The sequence below is a fragment of the Barbus barbus genome, assembly GCF_936440315.1.
Source record: "Barbus barbus genome assembly, chromosome: 40".
Classification (NCBI taxonomy): Eukaryota; Metazoa; Chordata; class Actinopteri; order Cypriniformes; family Cyprinidae; genus Barbus; species Barbus barbus.
Genome location: NC_136718.1, coordinates 16,364,611 through 16,382,794, shown reverse-complemented (window position 1 = coordinate 16,382,794; position 18,184 = coordinate 16,364,611). Strand labels below are relative to the sequence as shown.

The 18,184-nt window shown below is 42.5% G+C and overlaps 1 protein-coding gene across 1 annotated transcript in view; it reads right to left on the bottom strand.

Annotated features, from left to right (window-relative positions):
* Positions 1-18,184, bottom strand: part of LOC306859860 (histone-lysine N-methyltransferase 2D-like) — a 31,859-nt gene that overhangs the window by 8,427 nt on the left and 5,248 nt on the right. Inside the window, exons 10-40 of the mRNA XM_079401230.1 lie at positions 17,844-18,001; positions 17,144-17,293; positions 15,988-16,796; positions 15,722-15,874; positions 15,121-15,234; positions 14,913-15,017; positions 14,644-14,825; positions 14,394-14,558; positions 13,110-13,219; positions 12,974-13,015; positions 12,712-12,882; positions 12,328-12,516; positions 12,126-12,242; positions 10,876-11,139; positions 10,704-10,787; positions 10,533-10,616; positions 10,291-10,452; positions 10,101-10,185; positions 9,763-10,001; positions 9,552-9,625; positions 9,400-9,450; positions 7,703-9,310; positions 7,440-7,607; positions 6,695-6,822; positions 4,781-6,585; positions 4,560-4,683; positions 3,991-4,078; positions 3,852-3,912; positions 3,289-3,521; positions 262-3,198; positions 36-179 (exon numbers count right to left, since the gene is read on the bottom strand). Coding sequence (XP_079257356.1) covers positions 36-179; positions 262-3,198; positions 3,289-3,521; positions 3,852-3,912; positions 3,991-4,078; positions 4,560-4,683; positions 4,781-6,585; positions 6,695-6,822; positions 7,440-7,607; positions 7,703-9,310; positions 9,400-9,450; positions 9,552-9,625; positions 9,763-10,001; positions 10,101-10,185; positions 10,291-10,452; positions 10,533-10,616; positions 10,704-10,787; positions 10,876-11,139; positions 12,126-12,242; positions 12,328-12,516; positions 12,712-12,882; positions 12,974-13,015; positions 13,110-13,219; positions 14,394-14,558; positions 14,644-14,825; positions 14,913-15,017; positions 15,121-15,234; positions 15,722-15,874; positions 15,988-16,796; positions 17,144-17,293; positions 17,844-18,001 — 10,804 coding nt within the window. The remainder of the gene's footprint in view (positions 1-35; positions 180-261; positions 3,199-3,288; positions 3,522-3,851; positions 3,913-3,990; positions 4,079-4,559; positions 4,684-4,780; positions 6,586-6,694; positions 6,823-7,439; positions 7,608-7,702; positions 9,311-9,399; positions 9,451-9,551; positions 9,626-9,762; positions 10,002-10,100; positions 10,186-10,290; positions 10,453-10,532; positions 10,617-10,703; positions 10,788-10,875; positions 11,140-12,125; positions 12,243-12,327; positions 12,517-12,711; positions 12,883-12,973; positions 13,016-13,109; positions 13,220-14,393; positions 14,559-14,643; positions 14,826-14,912; positions 15,018-15,120; positions 15,235-15,721; positions 15,875-15,987; positions 16,797-17,143; positions 17,294-17,843; positions 18,002-18,184) is intronic.

Genomic DNA, 18,184 nt, shown 5'->3' with positions numbered 1-18,184 from the left:
AGGAAGCAAATTTTCAATAAGCCAATACCACATACTTGTTTCAGCTGCTTCATTATTGCCTCAGTTTTTCCAACCTCTTCCTTCTTGGTTTTCTTTCTAGAGTTTGGCCCACGCTCTCCAGCTTTTGTGGTACGTTTGGCCTTGACTATTGGAGTTCTCTTTGTGAGAGACTGCAGATCCTAAAAACAGTAGCAGATAAAAATTAGAAGCTAAAAAAAAAAAATGTACATACACACAATCAAGTGGCTTTCTTGGTCATACCTCCATGTTGCGTGGAGTTCCTTGAAGCTTCTGCTCCAGCATTGCCAGCTTGCTATTGATGTGCCCATTTATCTCATTGTGAATGCCATCTGAGGGCCTCTGAGAAGCCATTTGTAAGTTCTTGGTTCGAAGAAGTTTCTGTAGAAGCTGTTGGCCAGTCTCTGTCCTTTGAATTTGGGATCCAAGATCTCCTGCTTGACATCTAGAGCCTGGAACAAAGTTTGCAATAGCAGTGACTGCCTCTCCAGAAATTTCTCTCTTTATGCCTTCAAAATGGGCCTCTACACTACCTCCCGTGTCACACTGGACTTCACGTGGTTCCTGTTTAATGTTTTGCAGTGTCATTTCACTGGGCAGTTGAGTTGGTTGAGACATATGACTGTCAGATAGTTGGGCAACAGTTGTTGCTTGGTGTGGGTTCTGTGCTGACTGAGGAGACGGACCATTGAGAGAAAAAGGAGATGACAGATTTTCAGTATTGGGGCTCTGAGTCTTGGCTATTGGAGATCTCAAAGGTGACGCTATTGATCCCCCTGTCTGGCTAAAGGGGCTACTCTTTCCTACAACACTTTCTGGCCTAGAAGGCGATGACAAGTGACTAGAGAGGGACAAGGTGCCTGGCTCAGGTTTATGTACAGATGCTGGGCTTGAACCAGGTTCTGGAACACAAGACCCGGCAGGAGAACCCACATGAGAGGGAGAGGCTTGAAAGGGGCTCAGTGTTGTTGCCACATGGGCCTGCTGTTGTTGAAGGTGCTGTGGGCCGGGTGGAGTCTGAGAAATTCTCATGAGCCTTTGCTGATTAGAAAGCGGACTTCCAGGAGAACCCTGACCCACTAACTGACGAGGAGACATCGGTCTAGCCATATGTCCAGGTACTGTGGCACGAACTTGACCCAATACTGGCCTGGGCACTTGACCCCTCATCATCTGATGCTGATGTACTTGTTGCTGTTGTAACATCTGTTGCTGCTGGGCACTATTGATGTACTGAGGCAAAGGTCCTTGAGAAGGCTGCTGCATAGCCCCTGAAACACCTTGATGAAACTGTGGAGCCATACCAGATGATTGTCCCATTGCTCCTGATTGCTGTTGAGTGCCAGCTGGAACGTGTTTGCCTGCTAATCCAAAACGGTGCTGCTGTTGTTGGGTTTCAAGACCTGGCATTCGTGGACCAACTGGTGGCCCCTGTGGGACCTGGGGACGCATTTGTCCCTGAGCCTGACCTTGTATTCTTAGCATCTGGCCTTGTTGTAGCTGTCGCTGAGCAATCATTGCTTGAATTTGCTGCAACTGTTGGCTGGGAGTCAGGTGACGCAGTTGGGGGTTCTGTGCAATGAAGGCCTGAATGTTAATAGGGGCACGTATTTGCCCTGTCGGTGCACCAAGCCTTGGAGTCATCATCATCTGCTGGCCTCTAGGAATGCCCATCTGTTGAGTCAAGAGAGCTTGCTGCTGTTGATTTGTAATGCCGGTCATTGTAGTTTGAGTCTGACCACTATTTTGGCCAAGCACATCCTGTGGTTGTTGTGCAGCCATCTGACCAGCTTGCTGTTGTGCCATAAAGCACATTTGCTGATCTTCCTGTTTTATTTGTATGGTGTTCTGGGTGTGAAGACCAAGTTGCATCTGTTGTTGTTGTTGCTGTGGTTGTACTTTAAGATGAGATCCAGCCTGTTGGTTGCCCACAAAACCACGTTGTTCTGGTACTCCAATATTCTGGTTTGACTGAGGCTGTGCTGTCTGTTGTTGGCCCAGAAAAGCATGTGCTTGCTGTGGCTGTCCAACACCACATTGCTGCTCTCCACTAGATCCCTGTTGTTGCATCTGAAGTGTTGTAGGAGGTCCACCCTGCTGGGGCGGTGTTTTTGGGCTAAGTAGTCCATCTTTATGATCAGGATTTTGAAGATCTTGGACACCTTGCTGTAAGTTCTCAGTAGCCCCTTGGGTATTCCCTGTTTGTGGAGTTTCTAAAGCTCTTTGTGACTCAGAGGGACCAACCTGTGTTGGTTGTTTCAGTTGTGAAATTTGCTGCTGCTGAAGTTGAGCAAGGTTTTTTGCAGCATTCTGTTGCTGTTGTGACAAGAGCAAGCGCTGAGCCATTACACTCTGCTGTTGAGGCGTGAGTTGGGTTGGTGGCCCCCTAACAACATGCTGTCCACCTGGCCCGTGCTGATCCATCAAACCCTGAGGTCTCTGAAGCTGCTGAACAATTTGTTGATTACCAACCATACCCTGTGGCTGGCCTGCAATCATATTTACAGTCTGAGTCATTGGCTGGCCCATGACATTATGTTGCGTCTGCCCAATAGCCTGGTTTCCCATCATACCTGGAGTCGTTTGCATTAACCCCTGCTGATTTTGTTGGTTATTCATTAATCCTTGTTGTAAGCTTGGTTGCTGCTGCCCCATATTGCCCATCAAAACTTGGGTTGGCTGGTTGCCCATGGCTCCAGGCTGCTGATTCATTATACCAGGCTGCTGAGGTTGATGTGGCATAGACTGCTGTCCCATAATCAACTGTTGTTGTTGTTGCTGCTGCATTTTTTGGACCATTTGCATTCTATGCTTTAACTGTTGCTCCTGTATGACTCTTGGATCTGGTCCTTGTGCTCCAGGGGCTTGTTGGAAAAAACCAGGGGGTGGCACTGGTTGCACAGTGCCAGGTCCGAGCGGGAGAGAAGGCTGGGCTCCACCAAAAGGTTGCATTTGTGGCATTCTAACTGGCATGCCTCCCTGAGGCATCCCTCCAGGCGGTTGAACAATAATTGGTGCTCCTTGTTGGCCCATTATCATTTGTCCAGGCATCTTGGAAAGCATGTGGGGTGCCTGCGTAGAGGGCCCTGGAGCTAGTATGGAAGACCCTTGCTGATGCTGTTGTTGCTTGCTTCGGTACTCTGCGATAAGATTGGTGTGTTCCTTTTGCTGTTTACGCACCTAGAAAAGCAAATTTCATTGTTCTTAGCTGAATGACTTTGAAGACAACAAAATCTCTCACATATATTTGTAAGAAGACATTCTGCATACCTGGTCCAACTGTTTCTGGATCTTACTTTGCTCCTCAGTGACCAGTTTGAGCTTTTCAGCATCTGCTTCTGCAAATTCACGTCCAGCTTTCTTTGCAGTGCGCTGCTTGGCACACAGAGCTTTACGGGATTTACGATGTGCTCCAATTTGCTCTTCTAAGAACTTCAACTGCATTTGCAGCAACTGCTGGGTGTGCACAAGCCATTCTTCATATTGGTGCTGCTCAGCATCATCTGTTATAAGTGTGATGGCCCAAGAACATTAATAGCATGAAATAAACTGAACTGTCTATAACCTAAATGCACAATTCTGAGCAACCTATGTTTTTTTAATATGCAACAGTCAGATTTCCATGTTATAATCTGGACTCTGAAATGGTGTCAAATTTCTGCGTTCAGAAATCGGAATTCCATCTTATTGTCTGGACTGTTTTCTGCACTGCCAAAATCATAAGACTCTAAATGTGTGTTTACATAGGGAACGTAATATATAAATAAGGGAAAGGATAATAATAGCATTGAAGGGGTGGTTTACTAAAAAAAAAATAGAAATGCAAAACATACTGATGATGCCAAATTGCGGAGGATTTGGTCTTGTTTGAACCTGATTGCTGCCTTCTCCCTCCTGAAATAGAAGGATTAAGGTTAAGATACTATACTAAATTCAAATGAAATGTGAACTACAGAAGAATAGTAAGCCTACCTTGGAAGGCCCAGGAGCAAGCTGAGCCTGGGAATCCTCATTTCCAGGGGCAGAGGTTAGCCTCTGAGCCAAGAGAGACACCTGTTGCCTAAAGTTAAATACAATTGAAATTAAATCTGAAACAGAAACTAAGTGGGCAATTTTATAGAAATGCCAACCAGGAAATTTAGCAAAGGAACAAAACCACTTCTAAATCTAAATACTACATTTAGATCTATATTACTGTATAAAGAAGATATAATAGATCTAAGGCAATTGCATAATGCATCTACCACATGAGGTGTGCACCAAATGTTTCTAATTCAAATGATAAAATAAACAAAATGCATTTCAAAGTGTAACGCATCTCAAAATGTTGTCAATTTCTGTAAAACAATTTCATGATTTAAACTGTAAAAACTTGCTTAGACCATTGTTTTTCTTATGTCTGAACTCTATGTACAGGTTCATTAATATACATACAATTGATGCTTAAAAAGAATAACATTTTCACTTTAAATTTAAATAATACCCAACACTGTTTTTTGTGACTTTTTTTAATGACAGCATGTCAAAGGCAAAAACAGTACCTATTAATTCCTGGAGGTACACCCATAGGATCTTGAGCCAACACCCTTTTAATTCCTTTCAGTGCAACCATTTTAGCCTTCGCAATAGGATCCATTATGTCATCTGTCATGAATTTATCCAGATCTGAGAAAAAGGAGATTGTTTTATAATTTACAAGAACACATTCATTATTGAGATAACAAAACTTTGAATAATCACAAGTTGATGGAACTCAGCATACCTTTATCTGGGAAAAAGTTGCTGGCCAAGTTCTGCTGTTTAACAATATGTGGAGGTGGTGTTGTCTGCTGCTGAGGAGTAAGACCAGGATTAATTCTAGCAGGCTGTACACCCCGTAAAATGCCTTGCTGTTGTCCCATCACTGCATGGGAAGGTGAAGGCACTGCAGCACCAATTAACCTCTGCTGCTGTTGTGGTAACATGTGAGGTGGCCTGGGGACCATACCAGCTTGAGGCACTATGCCTTGGGATGGATGGTTGTGCTGTGGCATCATAATTTGATTTGGCCCTTGTGGAGGCTGTTGCTGATTATGAATGCTGTGAAGTTGACTACCAATCCCTCCTTGTAGAGCACTAAACTGCTGCTGTTGCTGCTTCTGAAGCTCCTTCTTTTCATGTTCCAAAAGATCTTGTATTAACAAAGGTAGTTCACTCGCTTCCAATGAGCTTTCTACTTTGTCAAGATCATCTGCTGTAGAGTGGTGGCCAGCATCTGGCAATCCAAGTGGATCACCACCCAGGTCCGGATGTGGTGCAGTTGGTGGAAAAGACAGTGCATCTGCTTGGCTGGGAAGAGGAAAAGGTATGCCACCTAAACGGACTGTGTTCAATGAAGCAGTTGCAGTCTCTGGTTGATTAGAGGCTTTTGTTCCACTAAGCAAAACAGACACTGTTTCACTAATGTCATCTTTAACAGGAGCTTGTCCTGACTGTGGTTGTTCAATCAATCCCTTGTCTTCAAGTTTTACAGAGGATAGCCTAATGACATCAGAAGACTCTACCTTCGGAGTTTTGGTAGATGAAGTCTCAGTCTTTAAAGGTGGTTGAGTGGCAGTTGTGTGCATGTCCTGGGAAGCTTTATCCACTTTTGGTTTCTCTTCAGCCTTGATTACTACTTTAGCAGAAGACCCTGGTCCTTCCCCCTCTGCTTCTACAAGTCGTAATTGGTCAGAGAAAACATCTTTGGGATCACCCTGATCAAGCTCAGGGTCAGTATAAGCCAGCAAATCAAATTCATCACTGTTGAGCAAATCATCCAAATGAGGATCATTTGTCTCAAGATTGTCAAGGTTTCCCAAATCATCATCACCTTTATCAGGATCCAGGTCAAGAGTAGCAAGATCATCATCCTCCACTCCTGTTTCTGCCACTGTATCACCCAGCCCTAGGTCAGACTCGGGTAGGTCAACTGGATTCACAACAGTCTGCTGACCTCCTATTGTACTTGTTTGAGGAAGCTGTTGAGTAGTAGTGTGAGAAATGGGAGTTTTGGGTGTAGTAGTTGGCACCTGCTGTGGCTGTTGTTGAGACTGAGAAGGGGGTACATTGCTTTGTTGTTGCATCAGCAGGTCCATGCCACCTTGCTGTAACCCAATTCTGGGATCACGCATTCCCTCCGCTGAAGCATCGAGAGAAGGAGGTAAATTCTGCTGAACAAAAGCAGCATTCATTTCCTGCTGTGGAAGGAACATGCGTGGTCTGGGTATAGGCTCCCTTTGCATAAACTGAGGACCCAGTGGCATCCTCTGGGAATTATGCCTCAGCTCTATAAACTGAGGTGGACCTCCCGACACATGGCTCTGTACTGCCTCTGCACCAGTGCCTGGAACCCCTGTCAAAGGATTGGGCATATTCTGCATGGACTGCATGTTAAGAGGATTGTTGATGGGAGTATTAAGGTGCTGTCTGGGAACGGCTTCCATCATAGATGGCTGTGGGAACCTCCGCGGAGCACCTTGGCTTTGCCACTGTGCAGGAAATGTTGGACGAGTATATATCCCCTGAGAAATATTGGGCCCAGCTTGCCTACAAGAAAAGTGTTGATTATGAAATGATCATTGTGGAAGTAACATGTACAAGGACTGTAAAAACACAAAGTAATCAAAATCAGTTGCATTTCATTAGTTTGATATACCTTAATGCACTGGGGTCCATAGTTGCTGGTGTCCCAGGAGGAGGTGGGCGGCAGAGCTTTTCATCCATTGCTCCCACTGGCAGAGGCATCCTGGTGGCAAGGGCTGCCTGAGCAACCACAGCTCTGTCCTGTTGGACAAAAGATGATGTTATGCCAACTAACTCTAAGGATGCATGATCAATAGAAACAAAACCAAAAATCGTGATATGGCTTAATGTGATCATCAAAACACAAAATTAGTTAAATAAACGTTGCTCCAAAAAAAAAAAAAACTCATCTCTGAAAAAAATTCATCTCTGCATGTGCTCTGAGTTTGGGTTGTTTTCAGCGTGTATTTGAGAATGCAATATGCGCCAACCATTTTCCCAAACTTCTAATGAAAAGTGCTGACAACAAAGGGAGACTTTAAGGACTCCTTGCGATTTTCCACCTAAATAAAAGCTTGATGGATTAACATTTGAAAACTAATAAAGACTGTCATAAATATTAGTGTTTGAATAATTTTACAGTTCTATTGTAAAATAAAATTCTATAATTTTGTAATTTTTTCTTTCATATTTTACTTGGCAATAATATTCAAAAATAACATATTAAAAGTAATGGCAATCACAAAAATGGTCTAAATTGTGCTGCCCTATAAAAGCACAGCATCAAATCTTTTTTTTTTTTTTTTTTTATAAATCAAATCGTGAAGCCCTGCTTCAGATTCAGTACATCCCATTCAATATTAATTCAATATCAATACCTGAGGGTAAGGAGGTGGTGCTCGCTGGCTTTTGTCTTGCTGAAAGGCCGGCATTTCCCCGCCTGGCCAACTCTGAGGAGGATTACCCACCACAGATGCTTCCTTCTCTTGGCGAAGTGAGTTTCTCTGCATTTTTTGTCTTATCAAAAACTCTCTTAATCGTTGCCTCTGTGGTACATAAAACACCAAAGTAAAATGAAAACCTACCTCATTCTCCCCAAAACTCTTTTTAAATTTACACATCTGCTCAGCGTCTACTTTACCTGTCTGTGCTTTTCTAACTCGGATGGACTAAGGCTCATGAGAGCTGGATCCTGTCCAGCTGACAGGTCTGATATATCCTGCACCCCTGGCAAGTTGTGTAAATGTGGAGCATCTGTTGCCCGCACACTTGCTTCTTGGTTTCCAGGTGGAAGTGCTATTCTTGAGTTAAATTCAGCACCTACTGTTTGTGTCTGGGATTGTGGCTGCTGGAGGTGGACCTGAGCTTGCTGAGTCATCATCATCTGCTGCTGGCCAATTACTGGTTGCTGGCCCATTTGAAGCCCTACACCAGGACTGCAGCTGAAAGCAGGGGGTTTTCCAGAGAGCGGATCTGCTACTGAGGGTGAGCAGGGGGGTTGCTGACTAGGATGAGGTGAGCCTCTAAAGGGAGAGTTACCTTCTGGTGCTACAGAAGATGAACGGGGGGGTTTATGCAACGAAGTGAAGGAATCTCTGGACTGAGGTCGTGAAGGTGGGCGGGAGTAGGGGTCAGGTGACTGGAAGCGTGGAGTGGCTGGTGACTGCACAGAAAGCACATCATTGGAAATGGCTCCTGGTGTGAGAGGCGACTGAGAACTGCCTTGTGACTGAGGGCTGGAAGGCAATCTTGAGTATGTTTCTTGCTGAGGCGCAGGAAGCCTCTGGGGTAGAGGAGAGGAGCAGTCACCCGATTGAGGTCGCGGTGTGAGAGGAGGCTGGGCGTAAGGGTCAGAGAACGTAGAGGGAGATTGGCGGTAGCTCTCAGGAGGATGATTAGGAGAGGCACCTGGAGGGTGTGAAACAGATAATCCGCCTGCATCCCCCTGATGCATACGAGGTGTCATGGGAGCTTTAAATAGCCCATCTCCAGAGTCCAAACTAGCAGGAGAACCAGAGCTTAGGTCTTGTCTGCCAAATGAAGAACGTGGAGATGGGGCATTCATTTCTGCCCTATTTGGACCCACCCCAGCAGGTGAAGAAGCTATCGCAGATGGTGACGGAGATGAAGCATGATCTTGTCGGCTAGATCCATGCTGGCCACGGTAAGGGTCATTACAAAGGGCTGTATGAGGCGGTGAGAACATCTGTGAGTCTCCAGGTCCACCAGGCCTAGATCGAGGACTCTCAGGTGGACCTAAGGCCTCCTGAGAGGGCTGCTGAGGTTTGGAGATCTGCTGTTGTGATTTAAAGAATGGGTCAACCTGCTGGGCCCTGCGAGGGGTCCCTGGTTGCATGTCAAGGGAGCCAAAGTTGGCTGGCCGTCCCTGAGTAGCACCCTGTGGGCCAGGCATAGGATATCCTGAGGAAGAGGCCTGCAAGGGGCTGGAAGAAGGCTGCGAGTATGGGGTGGATGGCTGAGACTGAAGGTGTGGAGACTGAGATGGAAGTTTAGAAAATGGGTCTGTCTGAACATCAGCTGAGCAAGGAGTCTTGAGGGGTCCATCGGGAAAAAAGGCTGAAGATGCAGAGTCAGGGGCAAGAGGGTAAGGACTCTCTGCAGAGCTCGGCTGGGAGGGTGTGGATGCGGAGCCTGAAGGTGGGGGAATTTGGAGGTGCAGATTAGGGCGCTCCCCTTTAATACGGCCAGGCTCAGTTTTAATAGGCCGACATACTTGACTCTCTGCCTGCTGTCGATTAGAATAAAGAAAAATGTGTACAATTACAATGCAAACACATCAAATGATTATACAGTGCATTTGAATAGAAGACTGCTTACCTTCTGAGCCTTATTTATTCTCTGAGCAGCCCTATTATCTTTGGCCTTTTGCTGAATGGATTATGGAAAAGTAGTAAACAAAAGAAAACTGTTAGAGAACAAAGACAGTACTATAAAATTAAGTTACACTATAGATTCAAACTTACACCTACCAGATAAGGAACCTTGTCTGCTGCTGATACCTTCCTCCAAATCTTCATTATTTGTTTACAGCGACTAGCCCAGTCTATGAATAGAAAGGAAATAATGAAGTGGACCTAACAAATCTTTAACCGTGTAAGCTTTCTATATTTTGAACAGTAAAGTGATTAATTGACAGATACACCTACTACAACACTTCTAAAAAGTCAGTTTAATACTAACCAGGGTAGTCCTGTTTGAGACTAGGGAAGTTCATGTTAGCATAGAGTACAGGAGAGATGGTGGATAGATTTCCCAATTCCTCATCCTTCTCCCAACGTTGCAGACTGCGCTGATTGTAGGAGAGGCCATCACCTTCCGGTTCAGTAGGAGTTGGAGGAGTGGAAGGGGTGGCTGGAGTGGATGGTGTTGCCCATGGGCTTTCCTCATCCTGGTCTGGACTGAAAAGACCACCTCGATCACTGAAGATTATACAAATAAACCAAAAAAAAAAAAAACATTAAGGAGGAGAAATTCATTAGGAGACAAAAGTGACAAGATAAAGCAAATCCACGGCTTACCGCATGTCAAAAAAGGGTGACTGGGAGAGACCTGAAAAAGAGTCCATCATACTAGTTGAGGGGAGTGAGCCATATAAGGATGCACCTGTAGTTAAATAATGGTATTTTTATGGTAAGGTGTAGACATGTATAAAAAAAAAATCTGAGTTATATAACAAATTTAAGTAATAATATAAAATTCTGCCCATACCTAGAAGGTTTCTTTGAGGGCAACTACTTTGATTTGAATCACCCTCCCGAACGGGCTTAATGCTAGGCTGCAGAGGCCCACTTGCGGTGCTTCCCTCAGTGGGTCCAAGTACTTTCCGGAAAAACTGCTGAGAGTCCTGACTTTCTAGTCCCTGAGGGAGGTCTGGTGGGTGAAAAGGTGATCTTTTGAGTAACACAACTGTTTATGACAGCTACCTCACTTGATTTGTTAAACGAAATTACCTTCATTCTTCTGTACATCAGACCCTTGTGTATCTCCTGAGCTCAGACTTTTGTTGGAAAGTTGCCCGCTTGATCCTTGCCCTTCTGTAACAAAATATTATGCAAGTTAAATATTGTTCTACTAACATTCATTGTCAAAATATCAAAGTACCTCAGTCTTGAAAATCCCACCTGCTCGATCTCCAGGAGGCTTGGATACCTCACCCTCTTGCTTTAATTCCATAGGCAGTCCAGTCTGCCTGGCTGCGGCCTCAGCTGTAAGAACAAAATGAAACAAATTTTTAAATCTTCACCTGGTCAAACTTAATTATTCTCAAAGAAAAGCATTTATGTAGTGTCTTGCCTGGTTTAGAGGCTGCATTTCTGGCTCCTTGCCCAGGGATTGGAGGTCTCAGAATGCCCTGCGTATGTCTTTGGGTTGGAGGAGCAAGAAAAGCTCTCTTACTCTGATCGAGTAATGTCTTGCCAAAGAAAGCCTCCTGTAGGTATGAAGGAAACATGTCCTCCAACTTGCTCTTCTTTCGGCCCCTGCGCTTCTTGGCTTGCTCACCCTCTCCCTCTGCTGTTTTTGCCTCTGGGACATCGAGAGGTATGTCAGGATGAGGTCCTAAATGAAAAAAAAAAAATGCCAGACATAAGCTTAGATTGAGGCTAACAATGTTAAATCACACTGTGAAACAACTCTAGAGGATGTTGGGCTAAAGTTGTTGGGGAAAAAAAAAGAAGCTAAATAAATACTGCACAAAAACGACTATATTTAAATAATGTTTTAACAACCCTCCCCACTCTCCAAGAACTGTACTTATCCAGAGTGAGCAAAAGGGCTGTTAAAATCACTCTGGACCCCTCACACCCAGCACGCTCCCTCTTTGAACTGTTACCATCTGGTCGACACTACAGAGCTCTGTGCACCAGAACGACCAGACATAGGAACAGTTTCTTCCCTCAGGCAATCCATCTCATGAACACACAACTATAATACACTATTCATTCACCACACTCACTAATTTTATCTTTATTTTCTCATTTCTAATTTGCACATACTTGACCTGTACATACATAGTTGTCTATATTATATATTGTGTTTCTGCTGCTTTGTACATTGCCTTTTGGTTAATTGTTGTTATTCTTTTATTATCTTGTGTCCTGTTGCTGTCTTTCTGTTGCACTGTGGAGCTTCTGTCACTACAACAAATTCCTTGTGTGTGTAAACATACTTGGCTAATAAAGCTCATCCTGATTCTCATTCTGATTCTGATATTTGTAGATGTGGTTCATATTTCCTGAGTGTTCTGATGCAATACATAGAGAATTTATTTCATAAAGAAACTGAAAAACATTTTTCCAGTCAATCAAGTCTGACAGCCCCAGGCAGTTGCACCCACAAACATTTATGCAGTTCGCAAGGACATTAGGATTTTGTGTTCACGTCAGATTACATAGAAATATATCAAACTAAAAACATTCCAAGATTCAACAAAAGCATATTCAGGTTGTGCTAACAAGCTTAACACACTGACATGATAAAATGCAACAAACACTGGTTGCTGGTGTTTTCTGGGACAGTGTGAACTCCCATTTGGCCACACTTGCCTTCCTCAAGTTTCAGTTCAGCTGCTTGACCTTCGGGAACACCATCACCAGAAGCAGACAGACTTCTCCTCATTCGTGTGTGACACTTTCTTTGCCGGACCATGAACCCTCCAATCCCTACAAGTGAAAAATCACTTTATTAACTTTCTTTCAAAGCACGAAACACTGATAGAGCCATTAGGAAATGAAGCAGCTCAGTAACCTGGTCTGTATGGTTTACGCTTTCTCTTCTTCCCGTCTTCAGTCTCCTCTACTCCTCCTTTGAGAGTTTCACAGTCAGCCATGCCCTCTATACCTCCATCTGCCCCAGTTTCTCTGTCCACTCCTCCATCCCTATCTGGGCTCCCAAGGGCTTCCAGCTTTGGCTCACATTCCATCGCTTCTGCACCTCCTATTTCAATTTCAGTTTCTTATTATTTGCATTCACAATCAATCAATGGCAGTGAGTTACATTACTGATTTAGCACAATGTTCCAGTAAGTTCTTTAGACATTTATAAACATTGCACCACACTTCACATGCAACAAAGGTATAAACAATTGGTCATCAAAGTATACAAAATAATGAAACTTGGTAATTATCTGACCTTTCCCCTCGTCACCATCTGCATCGCCTTCTTTCAGCTCATCAATACACATGGTGCCCAGTCGGGACCGGCGCTGTCTGCGCTTGTGCAGAGGTGACATGGACATGCTTCGCAATAAAGACATGCCAGTCTCTGTTAGCCAGACTCCCTCCAGACGATAAAATTGTGGCTCTGAGCAAGTGGATGGAGAAACAGAGATTACGTCATATAAAAATAGCTAATAGATGAAAGCCTGACAACTAATTATCAAATATGCACATACCTGGTTCTTTCATTTTGAAGGCTGACATCATAGTAGTGTCCACTAAGAAAGATAGATAAAGGGTATTATTATGGGAAATGTATGTAAAAGTAGCACTTTTAAATGTACTAGCAATCAAAAGCATCAAGAAACTCACCAACAGGCCTGGGGACATATGGAGTGCAGGCTGTACAGGCAAAGCCTTCATCAGATGCTTGTTCAACCTCATCCTCAGTGTAAAGACTCTCACATACAGCATGAACCCATCTATAAAGCAAAGAAACAAAACAATTAAGTCTCTTTCTTATGCTCACCAAGGCTGCATTTTATTCAAAGCTAACAATAAAAACAGTAATACTGTGAACTATTATTACAATTTAAAACAACTGTTTTAATATTTTAAAATAGAATGTATTCCTGTGATGACATGATCCTTCAGAAATCATTCTAATATATGATTTGGTGCTCATGAAACATTACTTATCAAATGTTAAAAAAAGTTGTGCTGCTTTATATATTTTTGGAAACCATGATTTTCCCCCCGATTATTTTAATTATTATTTTTTTATTCTAAAAGAATAAGTTTATTGTCATGTCTGATCAATTTAATGCATCTTTGCTGAATAAAAGTATTTAAAAATACTTGCACGATTCTGGATAATTTGTGAATCACGATTTTTTTTTGTCTCAAATTGAGATCACGATATTCCCACGATTCTGAGCATAAATTAACGCATAATTTACAAAAGGCTGATACAAAATATTAATTGCTGCAGCCAGTTTAAGAGTGTTTAATTTATTTTTAATTGTTAACTTAAATATATAAAATATTTATTTTAAATAATATATTTCACTAAACCAATTTTTAATATTCAAATTATGAAAAATTCACTTGTTTCATTACTGGATGAATCAGCATTTTTGAACAAATCTCTTGAACGAATGATTCAATAAATACAGTTTTAACAGTCACTTGTCTCCACCTAGTGGCTAAACAGTGTAACCTACACAAACATTATTTGAAGCGCGAATTACTTTTAAAAGGTGATTCGCTCTAGTTTGATTGCTACTATAGATATCAATGTTTATATCCAAACTATAAACTTTCATCCCTGTATTTCTGTGATAATATGAATTGTAAGACAGAAATAATACTGTGTAGTTGAAAGAAACTGTTTGTGAAGCTGTCTCTTACCTACATGATAATGGCTCTCTCTGTGACAGCGGCAGCACAAACGCAGATTTGAATGTTCCGGTAAGATTTTTTCAAAGATTTAATAGACACGTGAAATCGGTGATTCGTTGACATTGAGAAATGAGATCAAGTGGGTGTTTGAATCGAGATCGCAATCTTTTAACGATTAATCGTGCAGCTCTATATTGAGCCCAAACTTTTTAACAAGAATGTATACAAATGTTCTATTATGCTTTATTTACAGACCTATCACAGTGCTGGCACTGCAGAAGCAGCTCCTCTTCCATGAAGTTCTCACGACACACAGGACAAGTTACCAGGCTGGCACAAGGGCCGCAGTGATTGTAGTTATTTTGCCACTCACAGTGGAACCCAGGGGAGCTAGCACCACACTGCATACAGCACACACACCTGAAGGGGGTAAAACAATGCTCTGGTTAGAAAACATTCTCTTTGGACTCATGGCACTTATAAATGCACGAAGGCAATGACACACCATTTGCACTTCCAGCCTCCCTTGGGCACAGTCTGTAAGGGTGGGTCCAAGCAATAAGTGTGATAACTGACATCACAGTCATCACAAAGCAGCAAACGGGCAGGATCTGAAGCCTTCCCACACACCTCGCACACAATGCACTCAAGACAACGCCAGCCTTTTCTCAACATCATCTTGGTGATCTAGAGAGGTGATATCCAAATAAAGAAATAATGAGTGTCTGTGTATAATGCCGTTAATCATAAAGTACAGATAGTTTAAGTGCTTACCTTGCTGTTCACGCAGTATGGATGATAACATTGTGCACACTGAGCACAAGCTAGAAGCTGGCCCTCCACACCCTGTCCAAAACTACCACATACTACACACATGTCCTGTTAAAGACCAAAAAAAAAAAGAGACAAGACAAGTAACTGTCAATCTTGATGCTGAATTTTATAGAAAGTCAGAGTGGAATAATGAAAGTTAAATTCATACCTGCTGCAGGACAAACTTATCAGTGTTGGAGAAAAGTACCACAGTATTTTGCATGGTGTCATCTTCCTCCTCATCTTCTTCTTTGCTAAGTCCAGTGTCTGCAGTCATGGTTTGCTGTAAACATAGCATATACATTTCATTTAAACTTGCAAACCCTTGGTTTATTTCATTATTAAACTAGATGTATTGGCTGTTTCCAGGATTTATGGTGCACCATGTTGGGATTACTATGATTACAAGATCGGAGCTTGCATTTTCTATAAGGATGTGAACGCTTCTTAATTCAACGTCTTGTAATTACAGGAATTACAACATGGAAAATTTACTGAAAAAAAAAAAATGTAAAGACTAAATCTATGCCTGTATGCCTCATAAATAATAAAAAAAAAAAGACTGGTGGTAATGTTTTTAGAATTATTCACATAATATAATTAGTAACTCTACAGCAAAAAAAACAACAACAAAAAAAACTAAATTTTAATGGGGAAATAAATTATACAATTCAAATTCACAGCAATAGTTAACAATAGTTTACACTGAAAAGAAATATGCTTTAAAATGCTAGTAAAGGAAGAGCTGGCAGATGAAGTGAAAAACTTACTAGAAAGGCATCAATGCAAGAGGCCATTGCTTTGAGACGTGACCGTCCACGCCCTCTTCCAACACTACTGCCACCACTGCCACCACCGCCACCACCACCACCACCACCACCACCACGTGGCCGCCGCTTCCCTGGGAAACCACTGCCTCTGCCCTGAAAGGTCAGAAAATGTATCAGCATCAAAATGACTGCTTTTGGACTAGCGGTGTACCTAAACCCTTCAGAATTCAATGTTAATGAAAAAAGGTTTGGTGTCTGACATCCACCTGTTTTACCCGTGAGCGTCCTGGAGAGCCTCTGCGCTTCACTTTATCTCCATCGGGCTTCAGTGGATCAAAAGGCAACGAGTCCTCCGTTTCAGTGAGCAGCGAATCAGAACGGGTCCTGCCGGCTGGCACCAGGCTGAGCTCCATGGACAGCATCTGAGAGTCTGCCTCAGCCGGCGAGCCGAGGAAACCGCTGCTGCTCTCATCACCATGGCTAATGTTTGATGTCTCATCGAGGACCAGCTCTGGCTTCATACCCTCTTGCATCTCTTTCCTTGACTGGTCATCTTCCCCCTGACTCTCATCTTTGAGGAGCGACTCCTCTAAGGATTCCTCCAACCCCTGCTCATCTTCCTCTTCTTCATCCTCAGACTGGCCCATTCTATCATCAGTGTCAGATGCAGGGGGCATTTCTGTCTGAGGAGCAGGGGGAGGAGTCCGGTCTATTGCCTCCTCTTGCCGTGGCTCCTCCAAGTCCATAACAACTGGCTCTGCTGCTTCCAAATCAGGGAGTGTGATTTGAGAAGACTGAGAACATAGACTTGTTGGAGGGTTTGTTTCTGTAGACTCCTCTGTGCTGACCAACTCCGTCTCTGTCTGAGGAGTACTATCTTGCCCTTGCAATTCCTCTTGCTTTTCTATGTGAGTTTCAGCTACATCAAGTTGGGCTTCCTCTATAGTGTCCGGAACAGGGCTGTCTGGGCTATCCTTCACAGGAGGGTCCTGAGTGTCCACTGATTTTTCCTCAATGGCCTCTGTAGCCACTGTTTCAATGGTAGTCGTCTCCTCTTTTTGTTTTTCATCAGCTTCTACAAAAGACAACAGGCAGGTTTTCAGTGTTACTCTGCAGATACATACAATTTGCAGCTATTATTAAAAAATATTATTGGAAATATATAGCTTGTTTCCAAAACAATTCAAATTAAAACACTTTAAAAGAAAATTAAAAAAAAAAAAATGTAATATATATAATTTACAAAACATTAATGTACATTTCCCCCTCAGAACTAATTAATTTTATTACACATTTAAACTATGCTGTCATAAATATAATGTATCACTACATTAAAAATAAATACAACCATTTTTGTGACGGGGTCAGTGTAAATGTTAGCACATAGAAGCCTGAACTACTGTGGTGGGTCTTGAAAATTACCTGAAACTGTAGCTAAAGGGGCCTGCTGCTCTGTAGAGACCTCACTGTGCACATTAGTCTCTGTGGAGCCCTCAGCGCCTTCTTGCTGTAGTTCCTCCTCCATAATGCTTTCTTTCACTTCTGCCATTCCAACCTCCTCAAGCTCTGTCCCTAAAATTAAACACATCAGCTCAATATCCACATCTAATATCAGTCAATAAAATTCTGTCCACAGGCACAGAGAAAAGAAACTAGGGCTGGATATCACCAACTAGCCCACCATACCACACACTATACAGAGAACAACTGCACAACATCATTCAGATAATGTTATTATTATCAGTTCAAATAATTCAAATTTGCATTGTTCAAAAGACATTTATGCTGTTACAAAATATTTCTAATTGTATTTTTATTTAAAATAAGTTCCGTTCTTTAGAACTTGCCGTTCATCAAAGCACCCTGAAAAAACATCATTGTTTTCACAAAGTATTAAGCAACACAACAGTTTTCAAGATTAATAATAATGGAAGATGATCATCTAAAAATGTATTACAATATAAAATGTCAGTTATTACTGCAGTGTATGATTACACAATACATTCATTTTTATACATTTCATACATCCTCATTTAGTCCTTATCACATAGATAAGTGATAGTACAGTCCTATGAGAAACCAACAGAGCACACTCTTAAAAACAGAATACTAAAGATCATACCCAATTCCATTGGCACCTCCAAATCAGCTTTCTCATCTACTTGTGTGGATGACACTTCAGACTCGATTGGAACCTCATCTGGGATTTCTTTGCAGAGCACACAGATGCATTTCTCCTCAGGAGGCCCTGACAGAGAGGCACAATCACTGTGTACCCATCTGCAGAGGACATCAAACACAAGTTAAATTAATGCAAAGAGACAAATGAAAATCAGTTTGTTTGTTACTTCATGGCAAGTACAGCTTCACATTGGAGAATCTTTAAAGGTCACCTCCATTTTAGTAACCCGCTTCTGAGCACTAAACGCTCAGCTCTAGACAATGAAGCAGGTCACTTGCTTG